We start from the raw sequence: 19,413 nt of genomic DNA on the forward strand, positions 1-19,413 counted from the left end.
AGAGCACTTTGGCTTCTCTATTGTCTCTAACGTCATACTCTCCTTCTTATAGTGTTCTCTCAACATATTATGTATTATCTCGATCAGTCATTCCTATACAAGCAAACTTCTTGCTCCCAATTTAATGGTAATAATGTTATGAACTAACTTTTGACCTCCAATTCAGAGGTCGCCCATAGGAAATTATCAATCTTATCACCTACTTGATCACGTGATTGTCTCGAAGGAATGACAAAAATATAAAAACACCAAAAACAACTGATAATCGGTGTTAACTCTTCAGTGTCAATAACCTTATAAAATCAATACAAAAACAAATCAACGTTCATAAAAAAACAACTGTATTTGTTCAAGAATATGATCAAATGGAAATTGATCTATTGAAATCGAGAAGGAAATGATCGTTCAAAAAACTATGGATAATTGGAGTCTTTAGTATGATTTTTCTTCAATAACAATCTTCTTCCAACGATATGTATATATTCTTTTGAGAAAGAGCAATACAAATTATTAATTTCAGACAATGAAGCATATATGTCTATGAATCTCAGTATTAGCAGAGGAAATGTAACGGGGCATCATATATTTCAACGTATGATACAAGAGAACAGATAAAAACCTCAGCAAAAAATCTGTCTCCCCGTATGGGTGTGGTGATTGGTATATGTGTTTGTTTACAAAATAAGTTGACACATTTATATTGAAGGGCTTTTTCTTCTTTCAAATAAAATCCTTTCATCCTTCCTCTTCATCAGAAGTTGACAACGCATATATTGTAATTAAATCTGAAAACAAAAAAGAAAAGCACCAGAAAGGAGCAATAAATGTTATAATTTCCATCGTATACAACATTGAATGATGACAATTGAAATCATCACAATAATTTGAAGGATAAGAAAAAATTGAATCGAAATTTATAGGCCAAAAACAAACTGATGATTTTCCAACATAATAAGCCAGAGAACAAACAGAACTCAATAGGCAATATATCAATACTTAACCTGCTAAAAATCCTCTTTCACAGAGTTGTTGTTCAGTTGTCTTGCGGGTTTCTTGAAGAAGGATGACCGCCGCGTCATTGTCTATGACCAATGTCCACAAAATAAATCACTCCTGTTCTTAGAAATCCCTTCAATATTCAACTAAATGGTACCAAAAATGCTCCAAAATCGGGAGGGTTTATTCAACCAGGACCGATTCTCCAAGTGATGATTTTTCGAATCCTCAGGTGTACCAGGATCGCTACAGGCCCCTTATATTGGGAAATCATCTCCCGTAGATTTATACTGATTGTATTCTATTGAAAAAACGTTACAAAAATACAAAGAAAATATGACAACTTCTTGACAGTAGTCACGAAATATATTTACCGTTCTGGATACTCAATACACTATTTTTCATTGCATATCGTTAACTTAGTTTTTTATGGATTTTTTCAACGCGCACATCGATATCGTTCACGAAAACATATTCCTTAATTCGAAATAATGGCCCCATCGATCTCCTCGACCGACTCCATCATCCGCCCATCGATCCAGCGATAGGCGGGGAGGGGCAGACCGAAATCTAATTCATTAGATCAAGATTACGTTCTCGGCAAACAAAGCCAATTGCGCCCCGAAGAGTAGCGAATTCGCCGTGCATCGCCGAGAACAAGGGCAAAAAACCGCCCTCCGTTTTCTTACTCACCGCTTGCGCGCCCGTTTCATTAATCACTACTTCTTCAAGCTCCGTAACTCGCACTTAATACCATTAAATTGAAGATGTTTTTTCGATCCCCATCCATTCTCGGCTCTCCGAGAGGTGTGTTATAATCTGAGACCCCCGAGGTAATTGTAGCCAAACAATTCGCGTGAGGATGAAGGCTGAGATAGATTACTGGGCTCCTTCAAGCTTCCGTAGAAACATGTCTTGGCTCTTCAGAACTTCCGAATGCGATAGTAAACACACAATGAAAATCACCTTAGTATAGTCGATATTATTGCAAATCTTAGGAAAATAGCTTTACTTTTTCGCTTCGCGTCTATTGGTCTTTACGAGCGTAAAAGTCACTAAATCTAAGTGTTACAAACAACACTATTCCTTCGAGTCTCATATTGGATGAAAATAAAAATAAAAAGTGATAAAATTTAAGGCAGAAGCATTCATCGAATGAATATATCAAGTGAAAGAAACCTGACAGAAGATGCACGAACAGAAGCGATAAAAGCATCCAGAGTCAGCGACTATCTGAGAGATATAGTGTGGAGGAACAAAGCAATGAGCTCACAGAGACCAGAATCAACAAAACGTGTGTGAGACTTACTCTTACATATGCATCAGAAACCAGTTAGTCATAAACAACAAAAAGAATAATGATGAAAATATTGCGAACCATCAAGAGAGTCATACTCAGGGACCGAATAAGGAGTAATGACATAAGAGAAGAATTGGGCGTGCAGGATGTGATGAGATGGGTTAGGATACGAAAAAGATTCTTGAGGGATTACGTTGAAATAATGGCAGAAGACAGATGGGCTAAGTGGGCTAAAACTCAGAGACCGAACACACGCAGACCACCAAAAAGGTGGTTAGAGAGCTGGAGTTCAGCATCTCAGGAAGATCCCAAAAGAGAACTAAATGCACAGGATTGGACAGGACCTAGTCTTAGCGAAAGAAGAAGAAACATACTACAGTCGACTTGACGGAACACTGGACACTGTACACTTGTAAACCCTCTCTCGAGGCTTGAATTCATTTGGTGAGAGCACCAGATCGCCTCATTGTACAGAGTTGAAGAGAAAGTTATATAGATTATTAAAATTGTTACGAGTTCATGATAATCAAAATGTACAATAGTTCTTCTGATGAGATTGATGAGGATTTTGATTTTGCAGAAACAGCATTAGGTATGTTACTACATACATTGTTCCCACACAAAATATTCGTTACAATAAACCTATCGGAATAGGGAGGAATGTGGTGAATTTCATACTCTTGCCAAATTATTACTGAAAACGACAGATGCCGACAGATTTTTCATGTATGTATTTCACGTACATAATTCGAATTCAAGACCTCGACGTATCGACGAAAATCTGGATCCTTCAGAATGGTAGCTGACGGTCTCCAGCATCAAGTTGTGGAAGTATGTTCGCTTATGGGGAAACCAGAGCACCAGATTTTCGTGCGTAACCGCTTGAATCCTCGTTTCATTAATCACTACTTCTTCAAGCTCTACAACTCGCACTTAATACCATTAAATTGAAGATGTTTTTTCGATCCCCATCCATTCTCGGCTCCGAGAAGTGTGTCATAATCTGAGACTCCCGAGGTAATTGTAGCCAAACAATTCGCGCGAGGATGAAGGCTGAGATAGATTACTTGCCCCCTTTTAAGCTTCCGTAGAAACATGTCTTGACTCTTCGATACGATGGAAATTTGTCGGAAGGAAAGAGATCTCTCCGCACGTTTAATCACTTCTCTGGAAAGGGGGAAAATTTAAACCACCGACGTTTCTTGCGTACGTGACGGGGTGACTGAAAGGGTTGTTATGAATGATGTTATCTTTTTCAATTCCGGAAAGATCAGCTCAGACGTAGTCTCGACTTAAACTATGTTCAGCGTCAATTAAAACAAATCTATGCAAGGAAATACCATTCTTCTTCAGGAAGGTTTTAATGTCATCTCTGAGAATAAACAGGATTTTTTTTCTCCTGCCCTTTACCTTCAATCATCAATTTGGATGGATTTTCCATACTTCGTTTGAACCATCTTTCGTAATAATATTGTGGTAAACGTCGTATCACAGTCTTCTGTGAGGCCGAGTCATGTACAAAGAATGGGCAACGACGTCTATCTTATTGAATTGAATTTGTGTGAAATTTTAGTGTATAAGGGTTGGATAATTAATTCATTTAGCTTTTGGTGACTTTGGAAATTTTGTTTAGTTGAATTGTTTTTCTAGACAAAAGGTATATCGGAAAAACAACCAAAGATTAAATTGATTTCTCGAAAATTGTTATTTCATTTGTAAATTATAATTTGCATATCCATTTCAGACAAGAGTAATAAAGAGGATGAGATTGCTACCTGTGTAAATATTTCCAGAGTAACTGGAAATAACAGAGATATTTCAGTGTTCTCAAATGCAAATTAGTCAAATAAATAGGCATGTTATAATTTTACCAGTTCCGAGAGTTTTTTTAGCTATAAGACACTGAAAGACGAAACTTACGTCTGTCTTTATGTTGATTTGATTTTTCAAATTTCAAAATTTTGCCGGTGAATTTCCTCTCTCGTGTGATTATACAGGGTACTTCCTAATGGAATGTAAATATTTATGAGAGTGATTTTTGGGCCTATTTTAAGAAAAAAACTTCATATGAACCTATGTGCTAAACGTCTCACCTTTCAAGATACAGGGTGGTTTAGTTTTCTTAAAATAAAAAAAAACGAAACTTTATTCAATTATGAGCAAATGATGGTTAATAACCATCTTATAAAATTTACAAAGTAAACCAACTCTCTTTTTAACTTCGACACTGATCAAAAATCCTTCTTTCTTCATCCGCCTCCATATTTCTCCAATCCCACTATCAATTCCCACCCGTGTTTCGAACCGCCGCTCGTAAGATCAAAGCTTGCCGCGATCGAAAAACCATCGCCATCCGTGTAAAGCCCCCAATACGTCGACGGCAATATATACCTCGCCCAGCCAATGCAAACAAATCAATGCCGATAAGAAAACACCACCAAATACGCAAACAAAGGTGCGAGCGTTCGTTACGGCCGCAGCGGACCCCCCGCTCCCTAGGGAACGAGTTGTGCGCAAATGTCAGTTATTTGTCAGAATGATTGAGACGGCTTTCCCGTAAAGTATACATATTCTCTCGGCCGTTTCTAAGCTTAATCACTTGATCCGCGCGTCCTGGCCCGGAATGCGACGACCCGTTTACCCAAAACCCAGAAACGTCCACTCCTGTACGTGTCAAGATAGCGCCCCGTTTTTGTACTCTCGGGGAGTACGACGGGGTTTTTGTCTGTGCTCCGCCCGTAAACCGGCGACGCTAAGACGGTCTGATTTATAAGGCTAACAAGGTCTAACCGGTGTAGATTTGCCGTATTGTTATGTATGTTCGACACGGAGGTTCTGAAACTGTTCTGGTTCGTTCACTGAGTGAAAACATGCGACTCACTTCGTTTTTTTTATGAGGAATATTCGCGATTGTTCGGCTATACATGGTTCTCTACCAGCTCTATGAAAATCCTTGACAGCTGAACATTTTTCTCGTATGAACGTTGGTCTGATTCGTTTCTTTTTAGAAGTTGCAACATTCCGAAATATTTTAATCTTATTCATTTATTTGTATTGTTCACAATGACCATAGAATACGTAACCCATCAAATCCTACTTGGGGAGTCAATATATTACGAAAAAACAATAGCATAGAAGAAAGTAGACAAATGAATGAATATTCAGTACAAAATATTAGGCCAGTGTTGAGCTTTCATCAAAGTGATTCTACTTTCAACATCCAGTTGTTCGTCACCATCAGCCACATAAACAAAGCTGGCATCGTCAACAAACATAACCAAGTTATCCTGTTTGACATTTGCGGGAAGGTCATTGGCATAAACCAGCAACAATAAGGAACTCCAGTTGTAACCAACTCCCAATCTTAACTCTCCGTCCCAATTTGCACTCGTTGTCCTTAAAGTAGCTAGTAAATAGGTCAAGAGCCACTCCCCTCACTATATAATATTCTAGCTTTCTTAGAAGCAGCTGATGGTCGATGTTTTTTTGTTTGAATTTAAAGTAAGCCGCAACGTTTGGGGGGTTTTTCAATAATTTTATTTCCGTTTATGTTATAAATGATCGTTTCAATGCAGATTTGTATGAACATTTTTTAGAGCACAACCTTGTCGACTTCATTGATGATATAGAGCTCAACATTGTTGGATATATGTGGTATCAGAACGATGATGCACCACCAAACAGATGGAGATTAGTAGCTGCTTTGTTAAATACAAATTTCTCGAATAAATTGTCATGGGGAACTACGGTCATGTCCACTGGATCGTAGGTTTCGGAGTTTTCGTAACAATTTTTTCGCCTGAGAGGTAACAAACCTAGGGAGGAAAGCTTTACATCGTCCCTCTGATTATTTCAATAAGCACCTCGCATCTTGAAATCTTTCTATTTACATATCACTTATGGTATTCGATTTCTATTTTGTAATCACTATCTTGATTATCACATAACTTGTAGACTGCTGTTTTGGTTTATTATTTTCAATAATATACCTTTGGAATCTCCAAAAAAATTAACCCCTTCTGAAATTTTCACAGTTTTGGATTGCCGAAGAGTTTCCAGAAGACTCAAAAGTTCGTGACTTATAGTTATAGTTATGTTAGATAGTACACTTGGTAAGACACACTCCCTATTGAAAAAATCTTTGAATAGGGAGGATTGTTGAAATTGTGGCTACAAATTGAATGAAAAAAGTCAGTCTATATCTCTTTCAGGGGTTTTCTTAGGAACTATAATAGATTGTCGAATGGAATTAGGAACGAAAACCAATGTTCTATGGATAGCGTACTGATCCTTCTCGTTCAAAAATTCGATCCATGAACCTTTGATCAAGAAAATCAGAGAAACAAAATATAAATATCTCGGCAACTCAACCGCGCATTAAAATAAAATTGAAAACGTGTCATGCTGCGATGATCTTAACACAAAATGTTTTTTTCACCACTGAGTATCTGCACTATCCAGAATTGACTTTTGAAATATATTTTTCGTCTATATGTTCATCACCTAGGAAAAGCAATAGCTCCAGGTTTTGCGTATTAATATTTGGCACGGAGAACCCGAGTTCAAATCCACCGTGAGCTGCTTATCTCTTTATTCATTTGGTTAACCATTCTTTTCGATGATTCGAGTTTTTTACGATATAATACTAAAATTTGCTGTGTTGTTCCAAATAACCACCCAAAAAGTTATATAAGCAGGAAGAAGGCACTATATCTGTATAACATCCCCTTGTCCATCATTTTAAGGTTGAACGCACACATATACGAGCCACAGGAAAATTGTCAACTGATCAAAGGTCCGTACAAGTCTTCAATCTAGTAGAACCGACACGCACCTCCCTCATAAACAAATTTCCTGTCCATATATTCCCCGAGATTCGAAAACAAAAACAAAATGAATCGAAACAAGAGAAAGGCGAAACCCAGCCGATCAAACCCGAGCAAAGGGTCATTCATTTTATACTTCAACGATAAAAGAATATAGCGGGGCCCTTTCCATATCAAATTTTCATCCCAATTTATACGGTATACCTAGTTTTCTTTTACGAGTGTTTTGACATCCGCCCATGCGTGAAGGGACGTACACAATTTTGCCGGATACAGGTTGGGGGGGTAGGAGGTAGTGTAAGATGTCCCCACATTACAATAATGGGGGGACGAAATGATTGCTCGAGGAGATTTTCGAGGGCGAGCGATTCCCGTTGGAATCGCATTACGATAAATCGATACATGCCTCACATAATAACCAGAAGATTGAGACATTAAGGGTGCCATATTGCTCTTTCTTTCCGGGTATAAACAGTTTTGTGCATGAGGAATTTGTTGCACGGAGTGTTGCATCGAAACCAAAATGAGGTATAAATGGATACTTTTGATTTGGGAGTACGTGAGGTGAAGTTCTTCATCGTCAAAGTATTGAAAATATCCTTCAAATATTAGGCTGAACTGAATATAAGATAGGTACTTATTTGGAGAGAAATCCAATTTATATACTGGTAATTCCTGTGAATTTATTTGATTCGACGTTTAAAAGCAATATGTGTTATGGAAATAAATATAGAATAAAATTCATTATTTACTTGAAAAACATCGAAAGAAGTTTACATTCATCAGTTCACATATACTTTACTCATGCACCTAGGTGAGGACACCTGTGTGTGCGATTTTGACCAGAAATTTACTTTATATACAAAAAATAAGAAATAATAAGCACCGTTAACATGGTGTTACATAACCAAATCAAAGACAGGATCCATCGCAGTGGAAAACAACACCCATCAATCAACCCCTATAACAATTTATGAATTATTATTATTATTATTTACATGTATGAAACATCTGCATTCATTGACAAAACGTTTGTAATTAGTTATTGTCTTCATTTCATTTAGAAATTCGTTCAAAACAAATTCAAACCTCAGTAAATTCATCAAAAACAACCAAGATACTACATCAAAAGATGATAAAACACTGAGTAAATAATTTTACCTGTTTTTTTATCCTTATGTTGACAGATTGGAACTCGAAGTTTTTCATCCAAAGAAAAGTTCCAACAATAAATTTATATATGCAGCGATCTCCAATATCTAAAACCATTTGGCCATGAGTCAGAATATTTCATATTTCTCCCACTCGTCAGTATTCAGATTTTTTATCTTTTCTTATCAATTGATAAATGGAGGAAAATATTTCTCATGAAGGTTAGCATAAAAAGACATTCTCATTCGCTCTCTATCGAGCGACATACCTACCCACGCAATATTTCGTGGAAACTCACTGGATAGTTCTGGAATAATCCGGAATTTTTTTTTCAGGAGCCGAAGACGACGTTCACCACTTCACCGGAAACGACACCCACACGGACTTCTTCCGGCTGATGTTGCGAGACGGGGATAATTTGCTGGTTGGTGGAAGGTGAGTCGAAAATGTGGATACTTAGTCTGATGCATCGTTCCCACAGCAAACCAATTTGCCCATATAAATTACTTAGCGAGTAAGACACTCTAACGTCTGCATATTTAATGTTAGTTTTAAGAGCTGTGGCAACGTGCTTCGGGATTCTACCACAGCCATAAACAACAGGTATTGGGGATGAGTCATGCTGAATATTTCAGATGTAATAGGGGTGATATAGCTATTATTTTAGATAATAGTTGTATAACTTTCAACGGGAAAATATAGAAATAAATACCGATGTAGCAGCTTGCTGAAATTATATGTTGGTTGAGAAGATTATCATTATTTAACGGCGATGATGAAAGCTTTCTGGCGAATAGGAATAGTGAAGAAATAAGAATAAAACTTTGCTTGATAATTTTCGAATTATTCTTCATTCTTAGAATCTGTCTTTATTATATATCGACAAAAAAGAAGCCAAGGCTATTATACTTAAAATGGTGTTGGTGAACTTCAATTCACATTTTCAAACCTTTAATAATTGACTTCAGTTAAAATAAAAATTGTCAAAAATGCTTACAGTTAACGAAATTGATGGATTAGCGCTATTAGTCTGATATGAACTTGACATCTCCGAAGAGGCTTTTAGGGTACTACTTCAGAGGTCTGCTATAAAATTCTATCATCTGTTAAATCTATTTCAGTGGAAAGGTCTCCGTTTATCAAACAGGCCAACTTGGATTTACTCAATTTATTGGTTATAGATGCGAGATTCAGAAATATTGATCAGAATGCGTTCCAGTAGTTCCACTATTAAAATAGTAGATTCCTCATTGCAAGCTTGTTTCTTCACTATCGAAGATTAAATACATTATCTGAGAGGACTAAAGGGAATTGCAAGTCTAGCTCAAGCTACTGCACACTACCCCCAATTATTAGAATTGAAGTATAAACAACTAACATGAAGCAACAATGATAATAACTCATCTAAAGCAATTCATCTGTTCTCTAAACATTTTTTCTTCGATATTTTTTCTCAGTGAGTTCACAGATTTCAACCCTCCAGGAATTAGTGGAACATTATGTATTTTCACTGCATTATAAGTGAAGGAGCGCTGAAACATTGCTGCACCGGATATGGGCAACACAAGTCTTTATCCATGTCGAATGACTTCGGGAACACCTTGAAATCATCTTTTCCCTCGAAATGGGAGGTAGAAGAACTCTCTGTGCCGTTATCGCCATATGCAGTCGAAATACCCTGAGCCACGCAAATTCATTCATTCAAAAAAAAAAAATAAATAAAAGATATATCGGACATCCCTCAAGGAGAGGTGCTAACCGTAGACACGTGTTTAGGGCTTTTGGTCGTCATCAGTAAAAAAGTGTTATGATTAACAACACCATGTAAGCAGTGAATAGGCTGCAATTTTCCAATTCTGTCGATTCTTGGATTCTTTACATTCTGGATCGTGAAAGAATAAAAGAAAACAAAAAGGAGCCACACGTCTACTAGAGCTTGCTTTCAACAACCAAGATAGATAGATCTTTCAAGACCGAATCCACTCAATATCTAGATATGGGTTTTCTGTCAACAGAAACCATATAATTCCAGGTCAGGATCAAGTCCCTATAAAAATTCACTTGCACCAATGTCTAAAAAAACATGGTCCATATCTACCAATACCGGAGATCGTCGTAAACCCAAAATCGAAATTCCGCGTCGTTACCCCTTCCCATCTCGCCCCCCTCTCCTCTACCCGTCCCACCGTTTTATGTATCGCATAAAGTCCACGTGCGGGCCAAAGGGCCGTTCCAGTTTTTATCGATTTCATACGTCTCCTGTCGTATCATAATGACTGATCCGTGCCAATTTCGCAGCGCCGCCCGCCGGCAACTCTCGACTACATTTTTTGATTAATTCGTTCGGAACAAGATCGGAATTTATAGTCGGTCCGCGTGTCCGTTTATTGCCCGGCGAACGTTTCGACAATGCCGCTGGAGCCCACAAATCAAGCGCAACACGTCACGATCCAATTTGTCGTTACTGGACGGACTTCGCGACGGCCTACGCTCTGAATGGAGTCTCTGCGATGATTTTGTTCGATGTCGGATCCGGGGGATAGTTCGTTCGCGGTGTTTATAAACGGTGATAGGCTGGATGGGTTCGTTGTCGTCATCGTAAACGTAGTCGCTAAAGGTTGGGCTAGACGAGCTGGTTGGATGTGTTCGGGGGAGCGGGTCCATTGACTTGCAGAATTTCTTCTTCTTCCTCTTGTAATAATAATAATAATGTTATATAATAATATTTATTCATCTCAATACCATAGATGGTGTCAATATATGACATACACAAGCATATGATGCTACGATGTCGATTAAATGAGCAAACTAGTATCATTTTTAGTGGTCTTCTCGATGCCGAAAACAAAACAAAAATTGACAGTCGCGTTGTCATAATATTTCATAAAATGATATTTTTTTCAATGGAACACTATATATTTTTTCATGCATTTCGATTCGTAATAACATTCTCAACAACAAAGCTCATATCACCTTTCTTCCTAATGAGGAAAATGAGCGACTTATTTTGAAATATTTATTTCTTTCACTAATAATAGCAAAATAAGAAAGTAAAAAGAAAAAAAGTGCGTAGGGATGTGAACTCATGAAACCCGTGATCATGTAGCACCTCTCAATCGACACCACTGAGCTATTTGATATTAATACACAAAACGATAATTTCCATCTTAAAGCCATTCCGCTAGCCGCATTCATTTTGTGAATAAATAGTGTCAATAGAATGGCTCAAATATGTGTTCAACAAGAAGGCGGTTTTTTTCGAGGTTTTTTTGATCATTTACTCGATATTTTATAGCGCTTTATCAAATCCGTTTGCTATAAATATTTCCTATTAATAAAACTGTCTTTTTCACCTTAACGAAAAAAAGTCAAATGAGCTTTGTTGTTGAGCATGTTATTACGAATCGAAATGCATGAAAAAATATAGGGTCTTCCATTGAAAAAATATCATTTTATGAAATATTATGACATCGCGACTGTCAATTTTTTGTTTGTTTTCGGCATCGAGAAGATCACTAAAAATGCTAGTAGTTTGCCCATTCAACCGACATCGTAGCATCAATAACGGAGTTAGCAATGGTGCCGACTTAATTTGAAACACCCTGTATAAATAGCAATAAATAGTAAAATAGGACGGAGTCCTGTCAATTCTGCCATCTGCCCACTTGCGACGCTGACGTCCAGCCAGTGTACTAATGTTTTGACGGCCTACCAACTGATCTTTTTCCTGGTTTTTTTGTTTTGGCCCACTTTGCAATTCGAGTTGGACCTATCCGATTTACGTGATATCTCCAAAAGCGGCACCTTTCTCTCAGCCATCTGACAACATCCTGAACTCCCAACTCTCGCAGAGTATCCGTGTTGCGTATTCTGTCTCTCAGAGCTATCCCTCTTATTGTTCGCAATACTTTCATTTCAGTTGTTCTCATTTTTCTCTTGGTTTCGGCTGTTCTCGCACTCGTTCCAGATGAGTACGAGAGTATGGGTTTTATGCTGGTCTTGTATATTCGTGTCTCACATATCACAAAATGATATTGAGCCTTCTAGATTTTTTTTTCGAGGCAAATGAGTGGATGACCTCGTTTTCAATATTTACTTTCCTGTGAATCGGTATTAGCGCCAATCCATTCAGTCCTCCCTGATCTGTGTAGTTTGTCAAATATGCTTTGAGGTGTTCAAGTGAAGAAAAGGATCTTTCCGGAGTAAATGTTGTAACAGGTAGAATTGCCAATATTTTCTGAAGTTTATAAATAATTGGAAAGAATTCCTGATTCCATTCTCCGAGTGTTTCGATAGAACAGGTCGGTCATGAAGAAACAGGTTCGTTAAGCTATTTCATTTTCCACAGATCTTCCTGTGATCTGTCTATGGACGAAATATGGGATTGATTAAGTATGAAACCAAGTAAATGACCGATTCCATAAAATAGTTATTTATAATACGAGTGCAATATTCCAACGAATTACATGCCTGCATATAAATTTTCATATTTTGAGCCCTCCTCCTTAGAACTCTTTTTCCAACATATGGAAATAAACACATGCAATTTTCACTTGATAAATTATCGATAATTTCGGAGCACTAGTACAATTATAACCGAAAATTTTCGAAGATTCTCATCTCCGGAATTATAAAACTCAACTTAAAATCAGTACAAACTATTCCGTTCAAATGTGTTTACAATTGGCTCTCATTCAATTCCTAGATGTAATATACTTCTCTATCGACGCCACTGGTGAAATGGCTGCTAGCTCAGATAAAAATGGTTGCTACATTCACGTCGGTATAGGATTTCGTTTTTTTTCCATCCAGATCCTTTATCCTTTCTACTTTGAGTCCTGGAATACCTTGATATCTTCCTCTTGTACGTACACAATGGGATAAGGAACTGAGTTTATTTTATGTCGCGGACAGGGGAACATTTTTATCATCTGTAATATTTCATCCGGGGAGCTTTAAAGCTTGAAGCTCCAAATAACAAACTTCGCCTACTTGAACTGGGTTTTATAACTCACATATGACATACCTCTCATATGCTGGTATGTTTGCGAATGCTTTATCCCCCTCACAGGTTGTCTGGATTCAAAGAGCCTTCTGAAACGATCACATCTTCCAGACTGCGGTGGAATCATTGTGGGCTCATTCAGTTGACATCGATTCGTGTTATTATGAACCTTTCAGCTAGTGGAGAAATGTAGCTATTCAATCACTGGAGGAATATCCTCAAATCCTCGAAAGATGGTCGAGTTTATGTATTACTCTTTAGATTATTTAACTAACAGTTTTATTGATGTTTCCTGTATGTTTATATATTATTTAATTGAAGAACCGATAAATGTATCTGATTCATCATTGAACTATGAGAAAAATCCTCATAGTCCTACAATCTTTATATCAATGGCTCATTTCAAGACTTCGAAAATAGTTTCATTTTCAAGTCAAAGATGCAAGAATTTCAAACAATAAAGTTCGAAGGATAATAATGAATCGAGAAAGACAATACTTACAAAATTAATAGATCAATTTATTGAAACAAATTCAAAAACTTTTTCGAGCGAAAATAATATTAGTATTAGTATAGATAATATCCAACGAGCGATAATGCAGGTCATAACTCACGCAGATGAAGTTTGCTGTAATTCATCAAGTGAGTTTTGACCATTACCGCAAGTTGAATACGACTTTAACCATATATTCTAAGAAACAAGCACAGAGAAAGAACTTTATTGACAAACCTTAATAGTTACATATAGCAATGCTTTACAAATTTCATTTTGTTCATTGATAAAATTAGGTGTGAGTTTTGAACAACCAGTAAAAATTTTTGCCTTTTCAGTACCTCTGACGTTCAAGAAAAAAATTCTATATATACAGGGTGAGTCTTTGACTTGTCATATATTGAGGTCATATATATGTCATATATTGAGGTCAAAAGAAACACAAAAAATGTGATTTTCGGCTATATCTCGTAAATATCGGGGGAAATGATTCTTGGCATATAGCTTTTCCTTGATGTGATACATCTTCTTCGAACACAAGATTCCCTACACATCTTTCAGTTTCTTCATTATGAACATTACATCCCATGAAAATACCAGAAATTCAAAGAACCCAACTCTTAAAAGTAATTTGAACGTTCATTGAAGAATATTTGGCTAATTTGAAAAATAAAAGTATTCTTCATAGTTTTTCGTACGAAGCGCCGTTTTCGAGTAACTTGATCTTAAAAAAAAAGATTATCTGTGAAATTCAAATATTTGGGTACTCTGGCTAAATGCAACTCTGTTCTGTTGTGAAAAAAAAACCACAGAAATGAATATTAACTATGATGTCATGTCTCAGATTTCAGAATCGATCTAAGAGCCAACTTAGTTTGAAAATGAAGTTATTTGAATAAACTCACCTCAACTCCTCGATTTGATTACAAATTACTGATCTTTGTCACAGCTCTGATAATAAGAATATACTTCATTAAAATCAACATTCTTCTTGAAAAGTCCAGATTACCCAGAGAGCCCATGTTTAAAAAAGTTTTCACCAAAATAGTCCCATTATAATGACAACAATCAATATCCCACTGAATACTGCTGCTATCGAACAATACTGTACTCTTCTTCGGGTCATTCAAACTCACATCGAAACATACCACTAGGTACATACTATACAAATTCGCAATTGATTGAGATTGGGTATTTATATTCTTTTGCTATTCCATAAATTCATCCTAGAGCATATGATTGACATACTTCCAATGCTTCATTTCATAAAGGAATTGCATTCTATCAGAATGCACACTTATTTATTTTGTATCCACACAATTATTTTGTAAATTGTTTTTAAATTTCTTGAAAATATGTATGGAACTTCAATATTCTGTTGGGTTTCTTCAAATCTTTTTGATTTTCATTTTATGCAAACATAATATCAAATATCATGCTGGAAATGAAAATGAATATTCAAAGTTAGAACATAGATTATTCGAACTGCTGTGTTCAAATTTGCAACACTCGAAATTTGAGGTTCAAACTTAAAACCACAGACTACTAGTCTGTGTAAGAACTTTCACAGATGAATATTATTTATTTGAGAATGTTAGGTTGAATGGCAATTTTTGAACGAAATGGAATAAACAACGATATAGGTATTATAAATGCGATATAATAATTGATTTTCTATTTCATTTTCGATAATCATAACGGAATTGAGCTCGCTACCAACCATATTAGATTAGCTTTGATATTCATAATGGATTTGAATTATGAATATGAGAGCTAAGCTAATATGGTTGGTAGCGAGCTCAATTCCGTTATGATTATCGAAAATGAAATAGAAAATCAAGAGAAAAATATTTAATCTTTATCGTCAATGAAATTGAGATAACTCATTTATTATATTATGAATATACTACTTTGTTCAACGAATGGAATGTTAAAATTGAGTTTATGATGGTTTTTCTAATTCAGTAGCTTATTTCCAAGGTTCAAATGGTATATCTTATACTTGCAAAAACTTCAGTGTTCCGGTTTCCAGAGGTGAATTAGCTCATTATGAAAATTCAAAATGGCTATATCTTTTTAACCGAGCCGAATCGGAAAAAATGGTAAATGAAAAAAGTGTTTCTTTTGACCTCAAGAATCTTCGGTTAAAATATATGTACCAGTCAAAGACTCGCCCTGTATATATTGATTCCATTATTCATGTTGAGTGTGCTTCTTAGCGTGGAGTGGAAAGTCCTCAGGGACGATCCTTTATATCTAATAATATACCAAAAAATCATTCTTTGTAAACGATGATTCACTATTCTTACTGCTACACCATGAATATTTTTGTAAGCACATTTATATTTCTTCAGCAAAACATTCACAATAATCAACTCAATTTGAAAACGTCGAAATTATTGAAGTGACATTCCTCCTCTCAATAACAATAATGTAATGTTTCTTTTCGGCCAATCGAATAGGAGCAGAGAAGTATAGAAGCACAGATCCATCTTTTCAGACTCATCATAGTGAGTTATTATAACTCACGCTGTTTGTTAATAGATACTATTGATTGCTCAAAAGCAGTTGAATAATGAATATATAATTCAATAGGAGTAGATGAAACAATTCATGTAACAAGATCTGTGGTACATTGAATATTATCAATATTATTTTCCCTTGGAATAATTGATAATAAGATATCGAAAATATGAAGAACGAAAAGCCTGTTATGAAATATTGAAATGAAAGACGAGACCAATACGAACAAATAAAGGAAACATTGATGATGAGCATGAATCAGATTTAAGCGCAAAGAAAATATCCAATATCAACTAACCTGTTCACTATTTATAGAAACATCAGACAACGGTTTGCAAAAAATAAAATAAACAAATTCTGCTCTTTAAGAAACTGATCAGGATAATTAAATAAAATTGATTAGAAAAAAAAACCCTTATTAACGGAACTATGATGTCCAATATTTATAAAAAAAATCAGTCGATTAAAAGAATAAAATAAACAGATTTTGGTCTTTAAGAGACAAACGAGATTATAAAATAAAATTTATTCGATGAAAAATAACACTTGTTAAATGAACCAGAAATTACAAACGGACAAATACAGCACAAATTCAATACCAACAACTGTGTCGGCTGAAAAATATTTTTCTCGGAGAAAGACACAGAGGAATTCCGCAATTGATGATATAACATATCTTACGATTTTCCGCAGTGTCCGATGTCATAAATTCTCCCTTGCGGGCCTTGCTTGATGGGTGATTAAAACAGAAATATAAAAGTCGCATCAGGCCGTCGCCGAACAAATATGATCCCATTTCAACTGTTGCCAACTGTATAAAAGTAATGACGGAAGAACGGACGTGTCACATTTTATGTGACCGTGGTCGAGGGAAGGATAATCAACTTTTTGATGGGCGACATCCGACAGTAAACTCTAGCACTCTCGTGTTACGTTGAAGTACTTTTCAATTTGGATCATGACCTGAGAGCCCTCGATGTCTTGAAGAAAGTGGGGCGTTAATAATTCTCATTTTACCCCTGACGCATCTTAGCTTTGTTCATGCGGCATAATCCGAATTCAAGATAAAAAACAGATATTCGAAAAACCGTCTAATTCTGAATGAAGAAGTAATGACTAAAAGCAATTAAATACATAGAGTATAGAGATACCCTGCCTCTTCAACAAAAGATGACGAGTTTCGGTAATGATTTGGCTATAGCGATGAGAATTGGCGATTTGAGTGGAACCTTCTTCATTCTCAAAGAAGTACTGCTCAATCACTCTACCAGATCAAACTGCACACCATACACTGACTATTTGTCAGTACAACTTTGCTTCCGCCGTTTTTTTTTCCGAAATTCGAGGCTTTATTGTGAAAAACTGGTTATATATTTATGATTCGAAGTATTGCCCATTGCTGGCCACTACTTTCTCCCATCTTTCGGCAGTGTACGAATGTCGCTTTGAAAAAACTGGTCATTTTTAAAGAGATCCACAATTCGATCCAATTTTCTTATTCTTCATAAGACCGGAAGTGCTTGTCAGCCAGACCGTGTGCCATTGATCGAGAGAGCACCGTCTAGACAATACGGCGGGTGGGGTAGGACTTCCCATTTCCAAGTATGACTTGACCACTTTCGCATCATGGGGTCGAGCATTTTGATGATGTAAAATCATTTCATCATGTTTCTCGTTGTATTGCGGCCGTTTGCCTTCGAATGCTAGGCTCGAAAGCTTTAATTGCGTTCGATATCGATCCCCTGTGATTATTTCAGTCGGTTTTAACAACTCATAATACATTCTTGAAGCGTTGGAACCACTCTCGACACGTTCTTTCACTAATAGCGGCCTCACCATAGGTATTTGAAAGCATTAAATGAGCCGCAACTACAGATTTCTTCATATTCAAGCAGAAAATTAAAACCTCCCGCAAACGACTAGAATTTGGCTCGTAAGGTGACATTTTTAATCGAGAATAACTTTTTGATGCAGACTCAAATCGCCGTAAGTGCCCAAAGAAAAGCCCAAATATTACGCGCGTCGAGAAATGGATAAATTTGGATCTTCTTCAAAATAACAACAATTGTCTGAATATTACTTTTTACCTATATTTTTTTTCTTAGGTCTTGAATAAAAGCTTAAAATCGATAACTAACAGGAATATCTATTAGTTTAAAATTCAAATGAATAATATAGTCATATTTACCTAAATAAGAATCCTTATAATAAGTCTATAATCTCTATCTTAATCTATATCTCTATTGGTTTTATGACTAGAAAGAACTTCACTTTAGCTACCCTATCCTATTTTTATTCTTAACCATGGAACATTCAAAAAATATCGGAACACACAATAGTAATACCATGACGACTATATTCTTTTTCATTCTTATTCCCAATCTTCTACACCTACCAGTAAAATTTCGAGAATCCTCAAAACAAATACCAGAGGAACACAACAAAATCGTATAGTATTCTCGCATAGAGAGGGAGAAACAACCCCCCAGACGACAACGGCGACGGCAGAAACGAAAACGAACCCTCGCATATTAAAATAAGCCACGTACGTGTTCGAGGCCCGTGCAACTTGACAGTTCCACGTCCCGATATCTCCTCCTTTTTATTTTTCGCACGGCGCCCCACCCCCGGTGTGTTCAGAAAGTGTTTCCGCACGAACTGGCGCCCCCATCGATATTTCCCCGACGTACCACAGATGCATCAAAATTTTAATCAAACTAAAGATGGAAATCAACCCTGCCCGCGAGGCGTCGCGAAAAGATGCCCCCCTCGTCTGAAATATTCGTGTCTGAAATTTCGATCGTACCTGGGAAGGTCGCGCGGGTCGCAAACAAACCGGAAAACTCTCGGATCGGATCGAGGCTGGGTAAGGCGGAGTGTTGGGGTTGATTTAAGGCTCGGAATTTTATTCGAATAACTCGGAGAATTTTTTGGAATTACAAAAATACGTCTACTCGACTAAAATAATGAATATCAGAAAATTAATTTGAATGTTCGACTATTCTAAATTCGATTACGTCAAATTCGAATTTATTGTCATCACAAAAACTCGAATACTCGACTAATCGAATGAATATCAGAATATAAATTTGAATATTCGACTTTTCTAAATTCGATT

General features: G+C 36.4%; 1 protein-coding gene across 6 annotated transcripts in view; it reads left to right on the forward strand.

Moving 5' to 3' along the window:
• LOC123688802 (semaphorin-1A) overlaps nucleotides 1-19,413 on the forward strand; it is a 464,359-nt gene that overhangs the window by 338,287 nt on the left and 106,659 nt on the right. For all 6 annotated transcript variants that reach the window (XM_045627467.1, XM_045627472.1, XM_045627471.1 and 3 more), the window contains one exon: nucleotides 8,610-8,709. In XM_045627467.1, the coding sequence (XP_045483423.1) occupies nucleotides 8,610-8,709 (100 nt within the window). The remainder of the gene's footprint in view (nucleotides 1-8,609; nucleotides 8,710-19,413) is intronic.

Source organism: Harmonia axyridis, chromosome 1 (assembly GCF_914767665.1).
Source record: "Harmonia axyridis chromosome 1, icHarAxyr1.1, whole genome shotgun sequence".
Classification (NCBI taxonomy): Eukaryota; Metazoa; Arthropoda; class Insecta; order Coleoptera; family Coccinellidae; genus Harmonia; species Harmonia axyridis.